Source organism: Dermacentor albipictus, chromosome 8, assembly GCF_038994185.2.
Source record: "Dermacentor albipictus isolate Rhodes 1998 colony chromosome 8, USDA_Dalb.pri_finalv2, whole genome shotgun sequence".
In the NCBI taxonomy this organism is placed as follows: Eukaryota; Metazoa; Arthropoda; class Arachnida; order Ixodida; family Ixodidae; genus Dermacentor; species Dermacentor albipictus.
The window spans coordinates 97,650,586-97,669,505 of NC_091828.1; the positions used below are offsets into that span (position 1 = coordinate 97,650,586).

General features: G+C 47.7%; 2 protein-coding genes across 4 annotated transcripts in view; both read left to right on the forward strand.

The window, feature by feature from the left end:
* Nucleotides 1-3,975: 3,975 nt before the first annotated feature.
* LOC135912931 (uncharacterized) overlaps nucleotides 3,976-18,920 on the forward strand; it is a 94,941-nt gene continuing 79,996 nt past the window's right edge. Inside the window, exon 1 of one of the 2 annotated variants that reach the window (XM_065445546.1) lies at nucleotides 3,976-4,048. In XM_065445546.1, the coding sequence (XP_065301618.1) occupies nucleotides 4,045-4,048 (4 nt within the window). In that variant the 5' untranslated portion in view covers nucleotides 3,976-4,044. The remainder of the gene's footprint in view (nucleotides 4,049-18,920) is intronic. The other variant, XM_065445547.1, reaches the window with a different exon arrangement.
* LOC135912934 (uncharacterized) overlaps nucleotides 9,657-18,920 on the forward strand; it is a 39,338-nt gene continuing 30,074 nt past the window's right edge. Inside the window, exons 1-4 of one of the 2 annotated variants that reach the window (XM_065445552.2) lie at nucleotides 9,657-10,116; nucleotides 13,616-13,756; nucleotides 14,320-14,548; nucleotides 16,308-16,470. In XM_065445552.2, the coding sequence (XP_065301624.1) occupies nucleotides 10,065-10,116; nucleotides 13,616-13,756; nucleotides 14,320-14,548; nucleotides 16,308-16,470 (585 nt within the window). In that variant the 5' untranslated portion in view covers nucleotides 9,657-10,064. The remainder of the gene's footprint in view (nucleotides 10,117-13,615; nucleotides 13,757-14,319; nucleotides 14,549-16,307; nucleotides 16,471-18,920) is intronic. The other variant, XM_065445551.2, reaches the window with a different exon arrangement.

Consider the following 18,920-nt stretch of genomic DNA (forward strand, 5'->3'; position numbering starts at 1 on the left):
GAGTAATCAGCCCCTGTGTCGACTAAGGCGGTGACTGCGTGGCCGTCGAGAAGCACGTCGAGGTCGGTGGCTCTTTGTCTTGCATTACAGTTCGGTCTTGGCGTCGGATCACGACTGCGTCGCGTTGACCTGTGGCTGGTATGTGACGTCGTCAGGTCGTCTTTCGTCGTCGCATTCTTTCCTTCCAGACTTCGTCGGGACGGCGGCGTGTCGTTATGTCGTCAAAGTAGTTTCTTCGGCGTCTTCGTCGGCGGCGGAGGATCTTCGACTGTTCGACGGACAGCAACCGCACCTCCATCGGTTGCTGCTTTTAGTTTTCCGGATATGGGCTCCCTGACCGGCCCCGAGCTGGGCCAGTGTATGGTCGGCGCTGCGGCGACAGGTAGCGGCCTGGTGATGGTGAACGCGACGGTCGTCGAGAGCTCCACTGAGTAGCCGCGAGGTAGTCAGCGATATCGCGAGGGCGTTCACCTTGCTGCGGGCGCGGAGCGTTGACGGCGAAACCTCGCAGTCCCATTTCCCGGTATGGACATCGTCGGTAGACGTGACCCGCTTCCCCGCAGTGGTAGCAGAGCGGGCGGTGGTCAGGAGCGCGCCAAACGTCGGTCTTCCTCGGGTAGCTCCGCTGGGCGACGGGTGGGCGCGCTGTCGGCGGCGGCGGTGGTGGTCGACGGAATTGCGGCGTTACAGGGCCCTGGCGTTGTCGCGGAGGGGGAGCTTGACGGCGTGCGACGGCGGCGTAAGTCATCGCTTCTGGCTGGGGCTGCGGTAATTGTGGTTGCACCTCAGGAACTCCTAGCGATTGGTGCACCTCTTCTTTGACGATGTCAGCGATCGAGGCCACTTGAGGCTGCGACGACGGGAAGATCTTCTGAAGCTCCTCTCGTACGACTGCCCTGATGGTCTCGCGCAGGTCGGCGGTGGCCAGTGAGTGAACTGCGGCGTAGTTTGTCGAGCTCGTGCGGGGGTTGAATTGCCGGTTCCGCATTTCGAGTGTCTTCTCAATGCTGGTGGCCTCGTGAAGGAACTCTTCTACGGTCGTCGGTGGGCTCCGTATCATTGCGCCGAAAAGTTCCTCCTTTACACCACGCATCAGCAGGCGGACTTTCTTCTCCTCGGACATTTCCGGGTCGGCGTGGCGGAACAGACGGTTCATTTCCTCAGTGAAAATAGCGATCGTCTCATTCGGCAGCTGCGCTCTGGTCTCCAGTAGAGCTTCGGCTCGCTCTTTTCGCACGACGCTTGTAAATGTTTGCAAAAAGCCGCTTCGGAACAGGTCCCACGTCGTCAAGGTGGCTTCGCGATTCTCGAACCACGTCCTGGCGGCATCCTCCAATGCGAAATAAACATGTCGCAGCTTGTCCTCGTTTGCCCAGCTGTTAAACTTAGCGACCCTCTCATACGCTTCCAGCCAGCTTTCCGGGTCCTCAAATGTGGAACCGCGGAACGTCGGTGGTTCCCTGGGCTGCTGCAGCACGATGGGGGACGCTGGGGCTGCCATTGGAGTTGCCTTGGACACAATCTTCTTGGTCTCAGGTAAAATTCCGTGCTCCGGGGGCAGTTGTTGAAGACGCGGCTTGCTCGATGTTCCGGGACGGCGCTGGTGTTGTCTTTGCGGTCCGGGCTTGAATTACGGCTTGTCGGGGGCGTCCGGTACATGAACGTAAAGCACCTCCACCAGATGTCACGTGGTAGTGACGATGAATAACACAGTAGCAATACTGTGAACAAGAAAACTAACTTTTATTGGGCGGACCTGTGCCCACAAAACAGGCTACACTTAAAGCACAACGACAGCGGCGAACACGCTCGGCGATCGTCGGAAATCTGATCAGCGGGTCAAGCGCGTCGGCTTTTATACAGCAATCGTCGAATGTTCCAGACTAAACGTTGGGACCCGCATGCCTTCTATAATGTTCTACACCATTCGTGTCAAGCGATGAAATCAGATAACACAAGGTTCAGCGACAACAGAAGCATCGATAACTTTCCAGAAACTTCGGATGCATGCAGGCGCGTACCGCGCAGTGCGATAACATTTGTTAGGCGGCAAAACTTATCGCCCGATAAAGATAAGTATACGTGTCAATATCAATTTGACGCGGAAGAATTTTTCTACCGCGCAGAAAGCGGAACAATGCACGCTTATTTTTATTCTTAGATAAGAAATCAAAATGCTTACAGTCGAATTCATCTTTGGCTTTAGAAACTGTATGTTTAAAGACAGCTCGAAAGAATTTATAGTCACTCCAATTTTGGGGACTCTGGTTATGCAATAATTTTTTCCAAGCAGCTTTTCTCTTTCTGTAGTCTCGTGAGCATTCTTCATTCCACCAAGGACTGTAAGAATTTCTTTCATTCAATCCAATCTCAAATTGAGCCTTTTTTTGAGAACTTTCCAAAGCGGAACAGATAATCGTAGTTTTTTGTTCTGTAGGCGCATCAGACAGAGATGAAAGAACATTTCGTAAGCATTTTTTGAAAATGTTGTAATTTATGAAGGTTCGAACCTGATCACTTATAAATGTTACCGGACGTGCAACGTCAAATACTATTGGAAGATGATCACTGCTTGTCGAACAATCAATAGTCGACCAAGATGTTGCGGATAGACTCGGGCCAGAGAATGTAAGATCTAGTGAAGAGTAAGATCCGCCTCTAACAAACGTAATAGATCCGGAGTTTACACACGTGAGGCGATTGTCCAACGACCAGTTCCACAATCGGGTGCCGCACAAATCTGTTCTTAAACCCCATGAGATATGGTGAGAATTGAAATCACCTGAGATTACAATGTCACGTCCACAAGAGTTAATAACACTATCCAGTGTGCTAGTGTCCTGTACGCCAGATGGAAAATATGCATTAACTGCGGTAAAAGGACAACATCCCGGGAGAACCAATTTTATAGCTAGGATTTCACACTCTGGAGTAGAAACTTGAAATGAAATTTTCGCCTTATGGCAAATTTTAGATGAGATAACTGTAAGCAACCCGCCACCTCTTGTAAAACGGTCTAATCGAAATGACCTGTAGAATTTCAGTTGAAAAGATTTCTCAGGTTTTAGCCACACTTGTTGTAGCATAATTAAATGAGGATTAAGTTGAGAAGTTAAACAAGTTAAATCTACTGATGCAGAATATAAAGAGCGGCAGTTCCACTGAAGCACTTTTAGTGATCCTATTTTTTGGAATGTGCCGCAGTCGAAACTGCCTTCTGCGAAATGTTATCCTTTAGCACAACATTGGACTGACTTTTCTTCGCTTTTGAGTGAGGACCGGGGGAGGAGTCTTCACTAATAGACAACATGGTTCTTTTATATGCTCGAGCATTTTGTTTTACCTCTGTCATCTCCAAATCTGTATTAATCAGATTACATGTTGTAGGGCCCAAAGAAGAGGGATTTGAAAGTCCAATATCATTATTCCAAGGATTGGCGTCTGATCTTTCATGGTTAGTTTGGTGCTCAGGATCAACTGTTTGCGTTGGTACAGGAGCTGGGCAGGTAGTTTGCATCAAATGAGATAAATGACTAGAAACGGCTTGTGAGATACATTCACCAAGGCTCATTGCCAACCTTTCCATAGCTTTCCTTGTTTTCTTCTTTTCACGTCCAACCATGCTGTTTCTATTCAGGTGTGCGGTAAACGAGAGTTTTGGAAACAGTGGCAGGGATTAAGATCATTGCATGGAATCCGCTGTCCTGGTCATCCCCTCAATGTGGGCTGCATTTGGTTTCACTTTGAACCTACCGACGAAACAGTCATCACCATCCCAAAGTAGCAGCGTTTGTCCGTTACATTTAGGTTTATTTTCATATTTTTTCTTTTCCCAATTGTACTATTTAGGATCAAGCTGGCGGCAAAAAGAAAAATAATTTTATGCTGTTTCGACGGCGAACGTTTGGCGAAACCATGTCTCGTGGGCACGTGCCAAGTTTAAAAGAAAGGCAACGACAATAACGAAGACGAAGTGCCAAGAAGCGGAAGCCATTGTTATCGAGTCAGCCAGGCCTGCTACAATCGCCTTTCTTTCCAAGCGAGATGGGTAAGTGCTGTTTTCGCAATATTAGCCGTTTGTCACTCAAGGCCAATTTTTGAATCAGCTGACGCCGTCTTCGCGCACACGTCTCATAGTCGGGGACGCCTCTCTACTGCTGTCAGTGGGACTTCGTTGAGGTTGTGCATTGGCACTTTCAGTTGGTTCGTTGCTTCATTTCATCGGCGGTTGAGTGGAATCGTGAAGTATCAAGCTGACACTAGGCTATATTTAGAGGCCCTTAAGTGGAAGGTTCCTGATACATTTCGACAAGCTGGGATGGGTCTCTTTAGCCTGCAACGTAAGGACGGCGCGCGCGCAAGGAGTCGAATCAACGTCATTGGATAAATGTAGCTTAGAAGAACTTCTTGTTGGGCGAGCTGGTGCATATTAGCGAACAGTTTTATAACTGCGCCAATGAACGACTCCAGGCAGGGAGCACACTAGGACAGGCGCAGTCCTTGAAGGATACTGCGCCTGTCGTTTTGTGCTCTCTCTCTCCATGGTCGTTTTTTTTTGCGCAGCTGTAAAACTGTTTGTCATCGGACGACTGCCTACCACCGTCGGGAATCGAACCACCGACTTTGTGTTCCGAAGTAGAACGTGGTTTTCACAGAGCCGCCACCGCAGCAGGTCGACGCCAGGATTAAAGTTAGACCATAATGCCCCCCCCCCCCACTATAGGAAGTCATTAAATATCACAAATTTCCTCACCTGTCCTTTCCTTTGGTCCTAAAACACACTGAGCTTTTGAAGAAACAGGGTTGAAGATTTTCCATGTAACAACATGAAATGTAGCCTGTGGGAGGTAAGCTAACAACACACTGTTTCCTATAAGAGTGGACGTACCATGTATATATACATGCTGCAAACCAGGATCACAGAAGTTAGGAAAAAGGAATACATGTCTATGACGCATGTGCTTAACTATTCGCCCCGCCTTTTCGTTTACAGATCGCTACTACGCTCCCACTGGGTTCCCGAGTAAGTAAATCGTTCAATACTTGTAGTGCAGCAGTGTTATTACGAGCAACTATAGAAATGCACACTGGGGCAGAGGCGTTTAACCGCAGGGATCTTTTGTGGTTGCGTGGCGTAGAACTATGCAGTCGCATTCAAACGCAGGCTTGACGCACATCACGATCTCTTCACTGTGACCAACTGTGCCGCCTCTGTTTTCTCTTTTTTCAATACTCAGCTCAGTATGGCGGAGCGGCCAGTTCGATGTGTAAATGGCAACAGCGCGGTGTTCATTTCTAAGTTTTTATTGGGATATCCATATTGCGGGTATTGTGGGCCTCCATAGGACCTCATGTGAAAGCATAGTGATCGTAAACCGAAAGACGATTCGATCATGGTGATATTTGAACATCTTTAGGTGTTTTTCAAGGGAGAGAATATAGGGACAAAGGTCTCACCTATTTTTTCTTGATATCGTGCATAAACCAAAGTGCTGATGACACCGACCCAGTGTCGCGGAATTAGCAGTATTTTTCGGAAATTTGAACCTCCCTAATGCCGGCAGTTTCAGAAGAAAAGCTTCTGGCGCAATCTATTACTTAGTTTTGAATTCATCACGATCGTTTTTCATTTCGTCCACAAGCGCCGACGCTCCGAAAGCTCCGGCGTCGCGAAGGTGAAGGTGTATTGGCGTGGCAGCTTGAAAATAGCTTCTCTACCGGCTTTCTTGTTTTCATTTTTATATTTGTCCAGTCTGTCGTGTCAAGCACAAGCTAGGTTTTGTTCCGATGATTTCACCCACGCTTGGGCACTCTTATCAGTGTATTTAGCCGTGTGTTCTGGCTCCACGTAAGCTTTATTTGACCGACTCTACTGGAAGTTGCTTGCTTCGATCTGCAAAATACTGTTCATCTTTCAGATCCCGCGACAGTACCGACCCCAATAGAGAGTAAGTGGCAAGAATGTTGTCCTGTTCTAAAATTTGTTGAAAAAGCCTGTCGGATTTACAAGACCACGGACTCCAATTATTCTCTCACGCGTCCTCGCACCTATTTTTTTTCGACAGCAAGTAAGCCAAGAACCAAAAGATTTGCGAAGGATTTGTTGTTAGACAGCTTTCGCTTAGAGCTGTTTTTTATTGCGATAGCAATTATATGGCGACACCAGGCGAATTTCCGCCGTTGCCGTCGCCGTGAGGTTCAGTATTAAGTCCAAGGGTGATACAATCGTCGCCGCGTGCCGTCTGCTCTGTGTACGACGGAAAGCTTGCGAGGGTGAGCCGGCGTTCGGGGCTCAACCTCGCACACGCAAGGGAGGGAAGCGGCGAGCAAGCGCGCCGTCTTCTGTCGCGCGCAAGGCCCCACGACGAGCGCCGGGAGGGGGAGGGGCATTCTACTTCGACACCCGTACCGATGTATCGTGAAAGCCATCTGCGACGGGCACAGAGACCGGCGCGTGCTGTGTTTCCGCGGCTTAGTTCGCGTTGATTGGAGACGCAGCACGAAGGTCCATTCGCTCGCTGCTGCTGCCGCACTTGCTCTCTCCGCCATTTTGAGCCGACTTTCTGCGGCCATCGAGTGAGATTTGTTCATGTTTGCTCGTGCGCGCGTTGCACCACGCTTGCTAATTTATTTGTTATGCTTCAGTTTGCAAGTTTATACAGCAGATAAAACCGTTATCCTTACTTCTTAAAGCTCTCCACTAATCTGCTAACGTAATCGATGCTTCACCTTTCGGGCGAGAATGCAACTTTCGTGATGTAATTTTGAAGGCAATACGAGCCCAAGGCATTGTCAATTCCACCGAATCACCCGTATCTTCAGCTGCATGCATCCCAACGTGGCACTGCGGCCGTGCGAGCACTTGCTTACGAGGAAGGACCAGAGTTTCGTCTAAGTGATCTTACCAGAAAGGGCGTGGTGTAGAAAAATGAGACAGTGCATTTTACTCTTACTAGGGCCAATAGTTGAATATGAATGCGTAGATGGGACCCGAGTACCGGAATCCCTAGAGACAAACTAGAAAGGGTTCAGAAGTGCTCCGCAAGGTTCGTCACTGGCAATTGTAATTTTTTGCGTTAGAAGCTGTGACATCGTCCAGGACCTCGGTTGGCATAGCGTCGGAAGATGCTTCGCCTAAAACTTTTGTTTATGATCTTACCACCACCAAACAGGCGTCGAGAAAAGCAAATATTTCAAAGCCGCACATTATATTTCCAGCAGGAGGGACAGTAGTAAAAAAAAAAAAGTGTGCGTACAAGTGTGGCATTAACGCATTTTAATATTCACCTTTTCCCGACCTCGCAAGATTTCTGAATGGAATGTTCTTCCCCGGGAAATTGTTGGAGTTTTCTATCCCACGTTGAAAATATCCTTTAAAATATGTATCTTTCTTTATCTTCCTTGATTAGTTCATTTATCTTCTGGAGCATGGCTAATCGTTTATAGTATTCGCTATGTAGTACATATTGTAAAATAAATAAACAACTTGTCCACAATAGACGCCCAAGACAATAAACGCCGGCGTTTAATTGTCTTGGGCGTCTATGTCGACAAGCAAATTTTGCCCCGATAAAGTGAAAAGTTGCCATCTCGTGAAGAAACCCTGATTAGGGCGTTAGTTTTTGTGAGTATGGGTTCTAACCAGCCAAGAACTGAGCCAGAGGGTGACCGCTTGCTGTTTCCGCACACAACACTCGCCGCCCGTGTCAGCCCACCGAGCCTAGCTACGTCATGGGCGCGTCGCTCGGTGATTGGTGGATTGCCTTCGCGTCGCAGTGTTATGGGCTGTGCGCGAATGGAAAGCGAGGGCTCTGGCAATGTGGGTGCGACGCAGCGAGGATCTGCTTTGGAGCAAAACGCCTGCTTTCTTTTAAAACTCCACACAGGAGATGATGCAATCGCGCAAGCCCACGAAAAGGCGACCCCCTACGAGTGCAATGACCTCGATAATGGGCAGAGTACTTCCGTCGCTCTTCATTGGCTTGGGCATTCGCTCTGAAGTTTAACACATTTTTAATATTTCTTGGAAATTACTCAGCACTGTAGGAACGTATTTCACGCTTGTATAGTTGGAAGGCGCTTTGTTCCAACTTGCAGGTTTTTTTCTTGTTGAACGGGTTGGGGTAGGGTTGGGGCAACTTGGTCAGTTCAAAGGTCTCGAACTACAGTTTGGTGGCGTTCTCGCAATTTCTGGTTACTTGTGCATGTTTAGAAAATGCCACTCACAGTGATTTAGTTCAGAGACTCGGAATCGTGGAAAGGCAGGAACACCTCCTATCCGACATTTTGATTGTCTTGTCTCTTGCGAAACAACATGGACAACTATAAACCAGTGGTTCCCCATTGTCTGTTTCCAGATGAAACATTCGGTAAGCTTCTTTTCTAAATTACATTGCCCGCTATATTTTTTAAAAAAAGACGAGAGTGCGCGAGCGCGCGCGTTGAGTGGGCAGGATGTCAACAGTGGGAAACACAAGAAAGGGAAGCGGTAGGGTTTTCATATACGCAAAGCTAAAAGACTAGTCTACATAATCTCTGATAATGACCAAGAAAAAAAGACTAGTCCGCGCAGAATAGAGATTGAAGGAGACATAGCCAAGTAGCTAATCAGACAAGCTGCCGCCATTCACTACAGAGGAGGAATATTTTATATCAGTGCCGGCTAACGCTGGTGTGACTTCGGCATACATCTCTGCAATTTGTAAGCGGGCACTGACCAATTCGTTTACAACCACACTCGCGTCCCCACTCGCTTTCACACACGCTCACCGGCAACAAGTTCGCCCTGACGGCCGCTAGCTCACATGACCGCACACAGTGACGAAGAATCGCTCAGGTCCACTCAAACTTGTAATAGGAAGTGTAATAGGAAGTAAAAGGAATTACTTGTAATAGGAAGTGTTATAATCGGCCGTTCACCCCGCGACAACCTCCGGTCACGGATAGTGCGATTATGGGGAACGGGCAGGGCCGTTGGCCTCGTTAAAATTGTTCTCAAATGGGATGATTTATGGCAACGACTGGAGCGCCCTTGTCAGAAGAGGTTTGGGCAATTAGCGAGGCGACGGTTCTTCACCTCTCAGCCAGCCGAATTGGCGCGTCCGCGCCGGAGACTGGGTCAGTGTGCTATCCCCCATCCCTTGTTTGTGCCCAGTGATTTGCGTATGTTTCCGACAAAGCTCCCTTCGGAGTACCTTGAGGTGATCGGTCTCCTGACGCCGGATTGGGGGAGGCGACTGAACAATCACCACGCAGGGCATAAAAACAGCGACGGCCTGCTGGAGTCATCGGCTGCTGCAACTTCATCGTGAACTTATCTTTCTGTACTTCTCTGAAACTTCTAAATATGTGGCATAAACTTGTGCGTAAAGCGCCCTGGATATCCGGGCCCAGCCCCACGTTCCCTTACTCCTCCGTGGACCGGAAAGAATATACAGCATCTTCGGACCCCCAGTCGCAACAGAAGGTACTCGTTGCTGATACCAGAAGCGTGCCAATCAGTAATCGGTTACTGAAGTCAAAAAGGCATTTTATCTGAGAGATCTCGAATGTAGTCACATGTGAGCGAAGTAGGAAAACCTGGCGTCCCTTGGAAAGTAGAGTCGCTACAGTCGCCTTCGATTACGTGCACTCGAGACGCGCCAAAACAAGGCTCCTAAGAAGCGTCAAGCTTCATGAAAATGGCAGCCCGTCTTCACAGGACTGAAATTGATCGACAGAATGCTCGACAACATACAAGCTGTGAATGTCCTGACGACCGTTTCTACGATCGTTGATTGCTTGCAGAGAAACGGAATCGAGCGTACAGTGTAGCTCGCAGAAACCGCATCACTAATGGCGTCTCCTTTTTCCTCTACGCTGCGCAGATGCGGAGTAAGTAAACCTGCATTCACTTCTGTCGCGACGCACTTTTTGCTGCAAGCTCTTGGTTGTTTATCTTATATGTTTCTCTCACGTGTTATAACGAGAGGCCTTCAGAACACACCCCCTTCAATTTGTGTTCCTCCAGCTCCAAGCAGAACAATCGCAAGTGGTGGCTGATTGCAGCCATTGGTACCCTCGCCATGTGCACGCTGATAGCCGCCATTTTCTCCATGGTGATCTTCAGCATTGAACGTAAGCAGCAACACTGCCGATTAGTGGGCTTTCCTTCTTTAAAAATAGCGCTTATAGGCAAGCAAACACAATTGTTTTTCTTGCGTGCAGAAGTAGCGCGTCGACCTCAACGCGCATGCGTCGGGCTTGCTTCCTTTCCCTCGACCACATATGCTAAACGAACGTACGCTAAGGCAAAAGAAGAGAGGCACACACGCCGAGCTGCGCGGTGTGGGTTCGTGTTATCTTGTGTCACGTGATTCGCTACTCTTTTGTGACATCAGCGACTGTGTCGTACCAACCCGTACAGTAAACGCTCGTCATAAAAAAAGTCATCGGGACCTGAAATGTACTACATCGTCATAGGTGGAGTATTGCTGAACTCGCATGGGTTCACAGGAACCAAAGTAGGGCAGAGGGCACTCCGAGAGTGTGGGAGTTCGCAAGACGCATGTTGGAAACGCATCGCGCTCGGCAGTTAGGATATCAGCGAAACTTCTGATTACGCCCGTGAGCGCAGCTTCCTTGTCTGTCGGGGCTCGTCACGTGTAAGATAGGTTCAAGGAGCTGCCGTCCCGTTTTAACGCGACAGTGTTAAGGAGCTCGTGTCGTAGAAAAGCCGGTGTCGTCGGCGGCGTTGGCCGTGAGTGATAAATCCCCGCGGGGGACTTCATGAATAAAAAATATCTTGCAGGATTTGGTGTAGGCATCACAGCGGTTTTTGCCTCTCCGAGTGGATAACGAAACAACGCGAAGAATTACCGTGTGTGCTGCCCCGTGCACTGTCGTGCGTGTTTTGCGGCTTCGCACTTCGTATTTTGACAGTTTCAGATTAGCGTTTGTCGCCTGGTACGATAAACGGTAGTGCCTTTGCTATACCTTAGGGCTTTGCGTCCCTTCAAGACACTTAGTTTAAGGTACAGGAGCGAAATTATAAGAAAGGCCCTAAAATGCGGGCCGCGAACTGGTGTCTCGTGCTAGACATATCCAAAGCAAGACAATCCATTAGCCCTTTCTTGTCGGCGCATATCATTAATCCTACGGATGTCGGAATGGTCAAATGATCTCGGAAATAGGATGCGCTATGCACTCAAAACTTTTAGGGTGAGTTTAGAGGAAAAGAAAGCTCATTTGAACTTTTACTAATGAGAAACGGTAACGAAAGCGCAACCATCACGGGAATTCACGCAGTAGTGGGAGCCATGGGTGTCCTCCATGTTCGACAACACTAGTTCTTATGTTGTCAAGCATAACTTAAGCCAATTTGGTTAAACTAGTCAAACGACGTAGGTTAGCACAACGTGCGTACTTCGCAGAAATCAATAACGCGTACGGAACATGCGCAGTGAGGCCAAAACTATTTCTTTACATACGTAATGCACTTACGTTGGGTTGGAAATGCTTTTGTACAACTCTCAATTAAGCGCAGTCCACCGCCAATGCACATCGAGTAATCCGAAGTGAAGTGCATGCCCCTGGTATGAAAACCAGAAATGTTTGAATAAAGCAATAGTTCGGATAAAACGATATCTGTAACGAGCGTGTAACAGAATATTTGCCGAGTTCAGCGTACGTACTTATTGTTAACGTAAGCCAAGAAGCAGCGTTGTGAAACATGTCGTCATCCATGGCTGCCTCTTCAGTGGGAATACACGATGTTGCTACGCGCTGGTTGTCGCTCATCGCCGAATATTGTGAATAAATCTTCCACCTTCCCTCAACGTACTTGAGTCGCAAGTTACGAATGGCTGGCAGACCCAATTTCCAAGATCGTTCGCAGCAATCCTGGCTTCCACAAGCCTCAAGAGGCGCCTTGGCATGCAAACGCCACATTGGGCCTAATGAATTGTTTTGTCTTCAACGGCCTTGAAACCATGGGTAGGTTTGACAGTTAAAGTAGACATGTTGAATAAACGCACACCACAATGCCTTGCTTTGCTGTCGTGTTGAATATTCGTGAAACCGTGTGAGCTATTGCAAGAATTTATTCAGCCACAAAAAAAAAGTTGAGAGCAAACACATTTTGCGCTAGGCTCACAAGAACTATAAAAGACGACATTTTAATTACTCGGTGCTACGCTAATTATTAAACAGATTTAGGATATCATACGCAGAAAAAATCGTCGTATTTGCTTATGTAAAGACATTGTATGCACTGTATATCGTCCGTATTTTAACAGGATCCACGCTCTACGAAAGTGGACTCTTCTCATAAAAGTGCGACTGAAATAATTTTCTTGCACGTGGTAGCCCTGGCACACATGCTTATGCACATAAATAATCGGTGAAGCAGCCAAAGATCCTTCGGATAACATGACATGAGCGAGTGCTATCATTACATATTTATTTTTATCGCAAATAAAATTCCAACTGATGGCACATCTCAAAGGCTCATATGACACACAAACAGCTTCAGACAAGATTCTTCACAAACCAGTAAAAACCTTAGGGACAACTTGCCGTAGGAGATAAAAAATGACTTGCACGGATAGCGTCGTCTGTTGCCTTCGGTGCAGTATCACTTATTTCTCTATTTACCTATTTATTTATAGCTGCACTCATGCTATCACGGATCGTGAATGAATAGCGTTGTAGTCCTTCGCTTCCTCGCAATTCCATTGAGCCACAATTTTGGGGCAAGTCCCTAAGCCAATTTCCAACATTGTTTGGCAAGCTGCTATGAAAGCGATGCATTTGGTTCCAATGGATTGCCTCGGCTTGGACATAAACGATACAAACACCAGATGGCACAAGGTCCAGTTACGTTCTCTTCGCGCTGGTGTTCCCGTATGGTAAGCCTAGATTCTTCAGATCACGTGAACGTTTGGGTCCCGCGAAGTACTTGCAAGGCTCCTCGTTCGCTATTGTGAATGTCTCCGTTGTTCCACGCTCGGAACTTGACGCGGTGCCCAGCCATAGTGCAGCAGCATATTGGGTGCGTGAGTATGCGCTACCTGCGGGAACATCGCCGAAAGCGTTTCACAGAGACAGATGTTACAGCGATAGCTGTTACAGCGATAGCTGTTACAGAGATAGTTGTTAGAGCGATAGCTGTTTACGGGGCAGCTGGCGAAATCTCGAGACTTCCTGTACGATGACTATTGAGATGACTCTGCTGGAATCGCAGCTCAAAGGAGGGAGAAATGCACAGTAAAATAACACCGCGATCCGGGCCGCTTCAGCTTAATGTAATTATGCCTTCAGAGATTCAGTGGTTTGTTGCCTTTAACTGGCGGCTCTCAATAGTTAAGACAACATTGCCGAAAGGCAACAAAAAAGTTAGCCTGTATTACTACAAATGTTTCTTCGACCAAGTGGTATCCTGGCAGAAAAAAAAACCGAAGGAGAAAAAAGAAGAACGCGTCGAGTGTTTGAGAACGGTGAACATCTATCAAAGCTTCATTTATTGAGCATTTCTCTTGATCTCTTTTGCTAAGGGCGGTTTCGAGTGGTCATTAAGGTTCCTTTGGTGAATGCGAACTTGAACGTTGGATTCGTTCTCTCGCGGTCGTTATTGCAGTAACGGGTGATGGAACCGACTACGACGACGAGGTGCTAAGTGGCGGCAGCGACCGCAGTGGCGGCAGTGGTCAAGGAGACGTCGTCACTGAGGTCATCTACACAGCGAAGACACCGCCGACCACAACCGCGACCCCAACCAGTAGGCGCATCTTCTCTGCCCCCAGTGACATCGCACCAGGGTTTTCACGTATAAAAAAACTGAAAAAAAAACTCGCAAGATTCATTGAAGTGGCCATGAACAAGGCCAGCAAGCGCGCAGACAGTCAAGAATGTAGCCGAGCTGTGATTAAGTGATCGGGAACGGAACCTTACCTCACGAGACTCAATGGCGATTTGAGTGAGACCTCCGTTAAATTATTGCGTATTAAATTTCAGCATCGCTGATGACAGAAATGTGAAATGTAACATACTACTGGTTTTGTTTATTTACCACGAACAATTATTTTTGCAAAATCGGGATGTTATATAAGTTCTCGTGGCACAAGCATCTAATGCGTAAATTGATTTCAAGAGTAGCGATAGAGTAACCAGGCATTGGTGGAGCAGCACCGTATCTGAGCAGCTTTGCCGGAAAGCTATCGCTTCACTTCGGCCATTGTCCTCCGATGACCTCGGCCTATTCCTTCTTTCGCTTTTGTAAAACATGCAACGGCTTTCCTGATTTCCGCTGAGCGGATTCGCCTGATGTGTCATCAACGTCAGCTGTTACAGGTCCCGCCCTACTATATACGTTGTGCACCGTTGGGGATGGTCCAGAACCTTTGTACTTCCCGGACGAAGACCTGTGCGACTTCGTGTTTTTCGAGTCACTGGCTGTGTCTCCCGAAAACAACGATTTCGCGGTCGAGCGACAGAGTTCCACGGTGCATAGCTTCGTCAAACAGGGACAAGCTGCCCAACAAACACGATACGGCATGTCCGTATCCTTACGGTGAGCAGCTCGCACTACACACATGGCGTACGTGTACACACATGGCAGTACCGGCGGTACGATGTTCTCACTGAAGTGTCCCTTCAGTGCGCAGCTTCTCGTCGCCTTGTTCGGCGTATGCTGTAACATGCTCGCACGCTTTTTTCTCGTGAACGCGCAGAGTAGGGAAACATTTCCCTCAGTGAGGCGATGGTATCGTTGTAAGGAGCCCGCTAAACGTGCAACGGCATGACAACCGAAAGGTAATAGCGCACAGCTAAAAATTCCAACCGACAGATATACTGTTACTTCATAGTATTCGCAAGATTACTTCGCACAGTCGCGACGAGTGTCAGAGCTTGATGTTTTTTTCGGTCAGTAAATTAGGTGTATCCGAGGTATTCATTCTCGCAATATCACGCTTGCTGAGTGGTATCGCGAAGAGCTTCCGGTTTCCGCCGAATCGGTTCTGGCACGTGAAGGCAGAGTGCAGGTCATGGTGACTGTAGGAACAGCACGAACACGTTAACACCGCGGCAAGAACGACCACCGTTGTTATTGTCATGAAATATTAAAGCCACGACGCGCGCAACCCGTGCCGTGCAAAACACTAACGAACCACAAGGGCGTCACATTTGCCCGTTCACTATTTCACCGCGAAAATGGCGACGCAGCGAAAGAGTGAACAAGGAAAGATGGCGCGCCCTTCCCACGTGACGCCAGTTGGCCAATAGGGGTGCTACGGATCGTGGAGAAGGGAAAAATATGGACTGTAGACGGACTTTTCACCGACATGTCTCTTTCTTTCCTTTTTTGAGGGCGTTGTTCTTTTACGAAGTTTGGGCGGCGGGGAAGGGTGGCGTTGGCTCAAGCAAAATCAAAACGTTTTGTCCTAGCATCGCCGTACGCGACACGATACTGTGGTTTATTCCTGACGAGACGGCTAACTTCTGCCTCCAAACTTTCCTTAAACTTCATGCGTCGCGACATTGCACCTCCGTGCCAGCGCTGGAGCTGGGCGTGTCACGTATACCTGCCATTCAGCATTAAACGCAGCATTCAATATGTAGGGTGCGTTACACTCGTGTGTCAAGTTCGACTGTGACGTGTGATCGCTTCGTAAAAAGAAACTCGGTGTTTCATCTCATATTTATCACACAAGCACGGTCATTTGCTAATGAGCGAATTCCGCGCTTTTATTGCTATAGCCAATTGCATGGACACTCTAGGCGCATTTCTGCCGTCGCCGTCGCCCGTGATGTTCGGTATAAAGTTGAAATGCGATAACACCGTGGCCATGCGTCGTACGCTGTAGGTACGACTGAAAGAGTGCGAGGGGGAACCAAGGACGGTGGCTTTTTTTTTGAGCGGTGCGTTTGTGTCAATTCTTGATCTGTATGTCCCAGTGTTACGGCAATCAACCGGTAACAATAAAGCCGACGTAACTGCAGCGTTTCTTCGAACCCAAGGGCTAAAAGCTCGCTGTTCTGATACATTATGCGCTATCCGTAAAGAAAACGAATTTCAGCAGGTTTCTGTAGCTTGGCGATAATCGGCACCAGAATACTCTTTCCCTCAACAGTGGCCTACGCTTTACGTCATGTACAGCCGTGGTTGCCGGATTTAACCTGCAAACATTCTCGCGGAATTCGATCCTGTGCGTTGTAGCGAGTTCTGCAAACACACTTTTCTGGGTGCTTGCAGTAATAACTACGTGCTCCTATCTCCGCGATGAGTGTAACAATGTAAATTTAAGGAAAAACATCCCCTTCTATCGCAGCGATGCTCACAACTTCAGTGATGCCTTCCGCACACCCAAGGGTAAGGCGGATTACGAGAGCTACTGGACATACAGCGTCTACGACTGGGGCTTCCTCTCCATCGACGAGCTCCAGGTCGAAGCGAGGCAGTCCGATATCATCTTCGCGCTGACCGTCCTCAAGGTGAGCGCTTAGGAGAAAAGCTTTTCATTTTATTTTTGTTTTTCTATCTATCTATCTATCTATCTATCTATCTATCTATCTATCTATCTATCTATCTATCTATCTATCTATCTATCTGTCTATCTGTCTATCTGTCTATCTATCTATCTATCTATCTATCTATCTATCTATCTATCTATCTATCTATCTATCTATCTATCTTCATTTCTGTTCGTTCTTTTGTCACCTTTGTCTATATTTCATCTATTTATCGATATACCTTTTCCTATCCCGACGTTTGTTGTTTCTACCGATTTTATTGTTTCTCTAGCTTTTCTTTTCTCACGTTTTCACCCTTTCTTCCTTCCTTTCTTTCTTTCGCGCTAGAGCGCTGTGCCTCTACAGTGCCACACGAGCTCCCATGTTTACTGTCACAAAGCGTTTGACTGCATGTTGCTTTCTAGGACAATATATAAAACATGCATCGCTATATTCAGACACGTAGCCAGAGGCTGTATGGAAAAAAGCAAGCCCCGCAGGCAACGCGTTCGTTAGAGCAGTTTCTGCCTCAAATATAACGCAAATTAAAAACACACACACAAAGTACATACATACATACCGGTAAACTATAAGTAGCCTACGATGAAACCAGCGATACATAACAGAAAATGCTGCTCAATACAAAAACGTTGCAAAATACAGGCTGCCATTTGAAAGAGCCAAAACTAAGGCAGAAAGCATCTTCGAGCCACGCTATTTATATTTCGCGCCTAACTTGTCGAGTGTGAGACGCGGTAGCGTCACCTGTGCTACAGGAACAATAAACACGATTATAACATCGGCTTTCGCTAGTAAATTGCCATCTTGCAAAACCAATACAGCTACATGGGCCAGCCCCCCCCCCCCTCCCCCCAAAGAAGAATTAAAAGAAAGAAGCGCACAAGCGAAATACTAGTGGCGACGATACCGTCAGCTTCCTGCACCAAGCGGCCCCCAATCTCTGAGCTAACGTTGTGACAACGTTGGGAACTTTGGAAGCTTCCGGTCGGGTCCGCTTGGTCGGCTTTCATTTGAGGAGGACTGCAACCCAAGCGGCTTAGTTGCGACTGTAGTGTACTAGAATAATGTACACTTTTCATTCATGTACACATAGAATGTGTACATTATTCTAGTACACTATAGTTGCGACTTTCGGCGCCAAAACGACGAACATAGAGAAAATACAAAATACCGGTGCTGGGGATCGGGTGCGAAATTCAGGTCTCTACTTCTGTAAAAAATCGATCCTTTTCGACCAAGTGAATGAAAACGCATTTTTTTTCTGCCAGAAGACTTTAGCCCTGCTTCCTACCGTGAGGAATGTCTTCTCTGTGCGTCTAATTAACGACACTCGTGAAGGCTTGTACCGACTTGAGTAACCTCTGTGGACACCTCAGCAACCTTAAAAAAGCTTCAAATTCAAGTCTAGATACGTGCGCGGAAAGATTGCGCTTATAGGTGGACAGAAAAAGAAGGCAGTGCTTTGCTGGGCTTTCTCTACCACAGTAGTTATTTCCGTTCACCAGGCGATGCAAGACAACAGTCATTTACCAATTACAGAAACAGGGACATATGCAAATGCAATAAAAGAAAACGGTTGTGGAGTGCAGGTCACGCATACAAGCTTTAGAAGATATAAAAATATAATGAGGAAGCGATTGCTGTACCTTAAATGCGCGAATAATAATCTTTTGAGTAAATAAAGCATGCTAACAGCGCCATAGTTGAAACATATTTCTTCGAAAATCCCTCGAGCTCTCTTTTCATCTCTTTTTTTAGTATTGGCTTAGATTAGTTTCTTATGACTTTCTATGGACGTTCATTAGTGTTTAGAGCATCGGTTAGTTCACAAATATTTATTTGATACCGGCGTTTCTTTTTGGAAATATTGTTACGTAAGAAGATGCAGATGAAAAGCTATATACAAGTATATTTACAACGTATTACGCCGCACTTGGCTAAGAGGCAACAGCCCGCGCTAGCCCCCAATCATCATCGTCGTCGTCTTCTTACTGCTCGCCTCTTCGTCATTGGTAATACTATTCCTTAGCACTACCCCCGGCGCAAAAGCGCCGTCCCGGAGCGACTAAAGATCAGACTCGGAAGCAGTGTAGTAGTCCTTGAGCCTACTGACATGCACGACATCAGTAACTGCCAGAGGAGAGGACGAGGTTGAACCCACAGGAGCAATTTCGTACGTCACAGGCGTCACCTGGCGCAGCACGCGGTAGGGCCCTGTGTATCGCGAAAGGAGCTTCTCTGAAAGTCCCACGTGACGGGAGGGCGACCACAGGAGCACGAGCGCACCAGGCGAAAGCTGTACGTCACGGTGGCTGGCGTTGTACTGACGCCGCTGAGTGGTTTGCGAGTCCGTCAGTCGAGCACGGGCAAGCTGGCGTGCATAGTCGGTGAGGGCGATGGCGTCGCGCGCA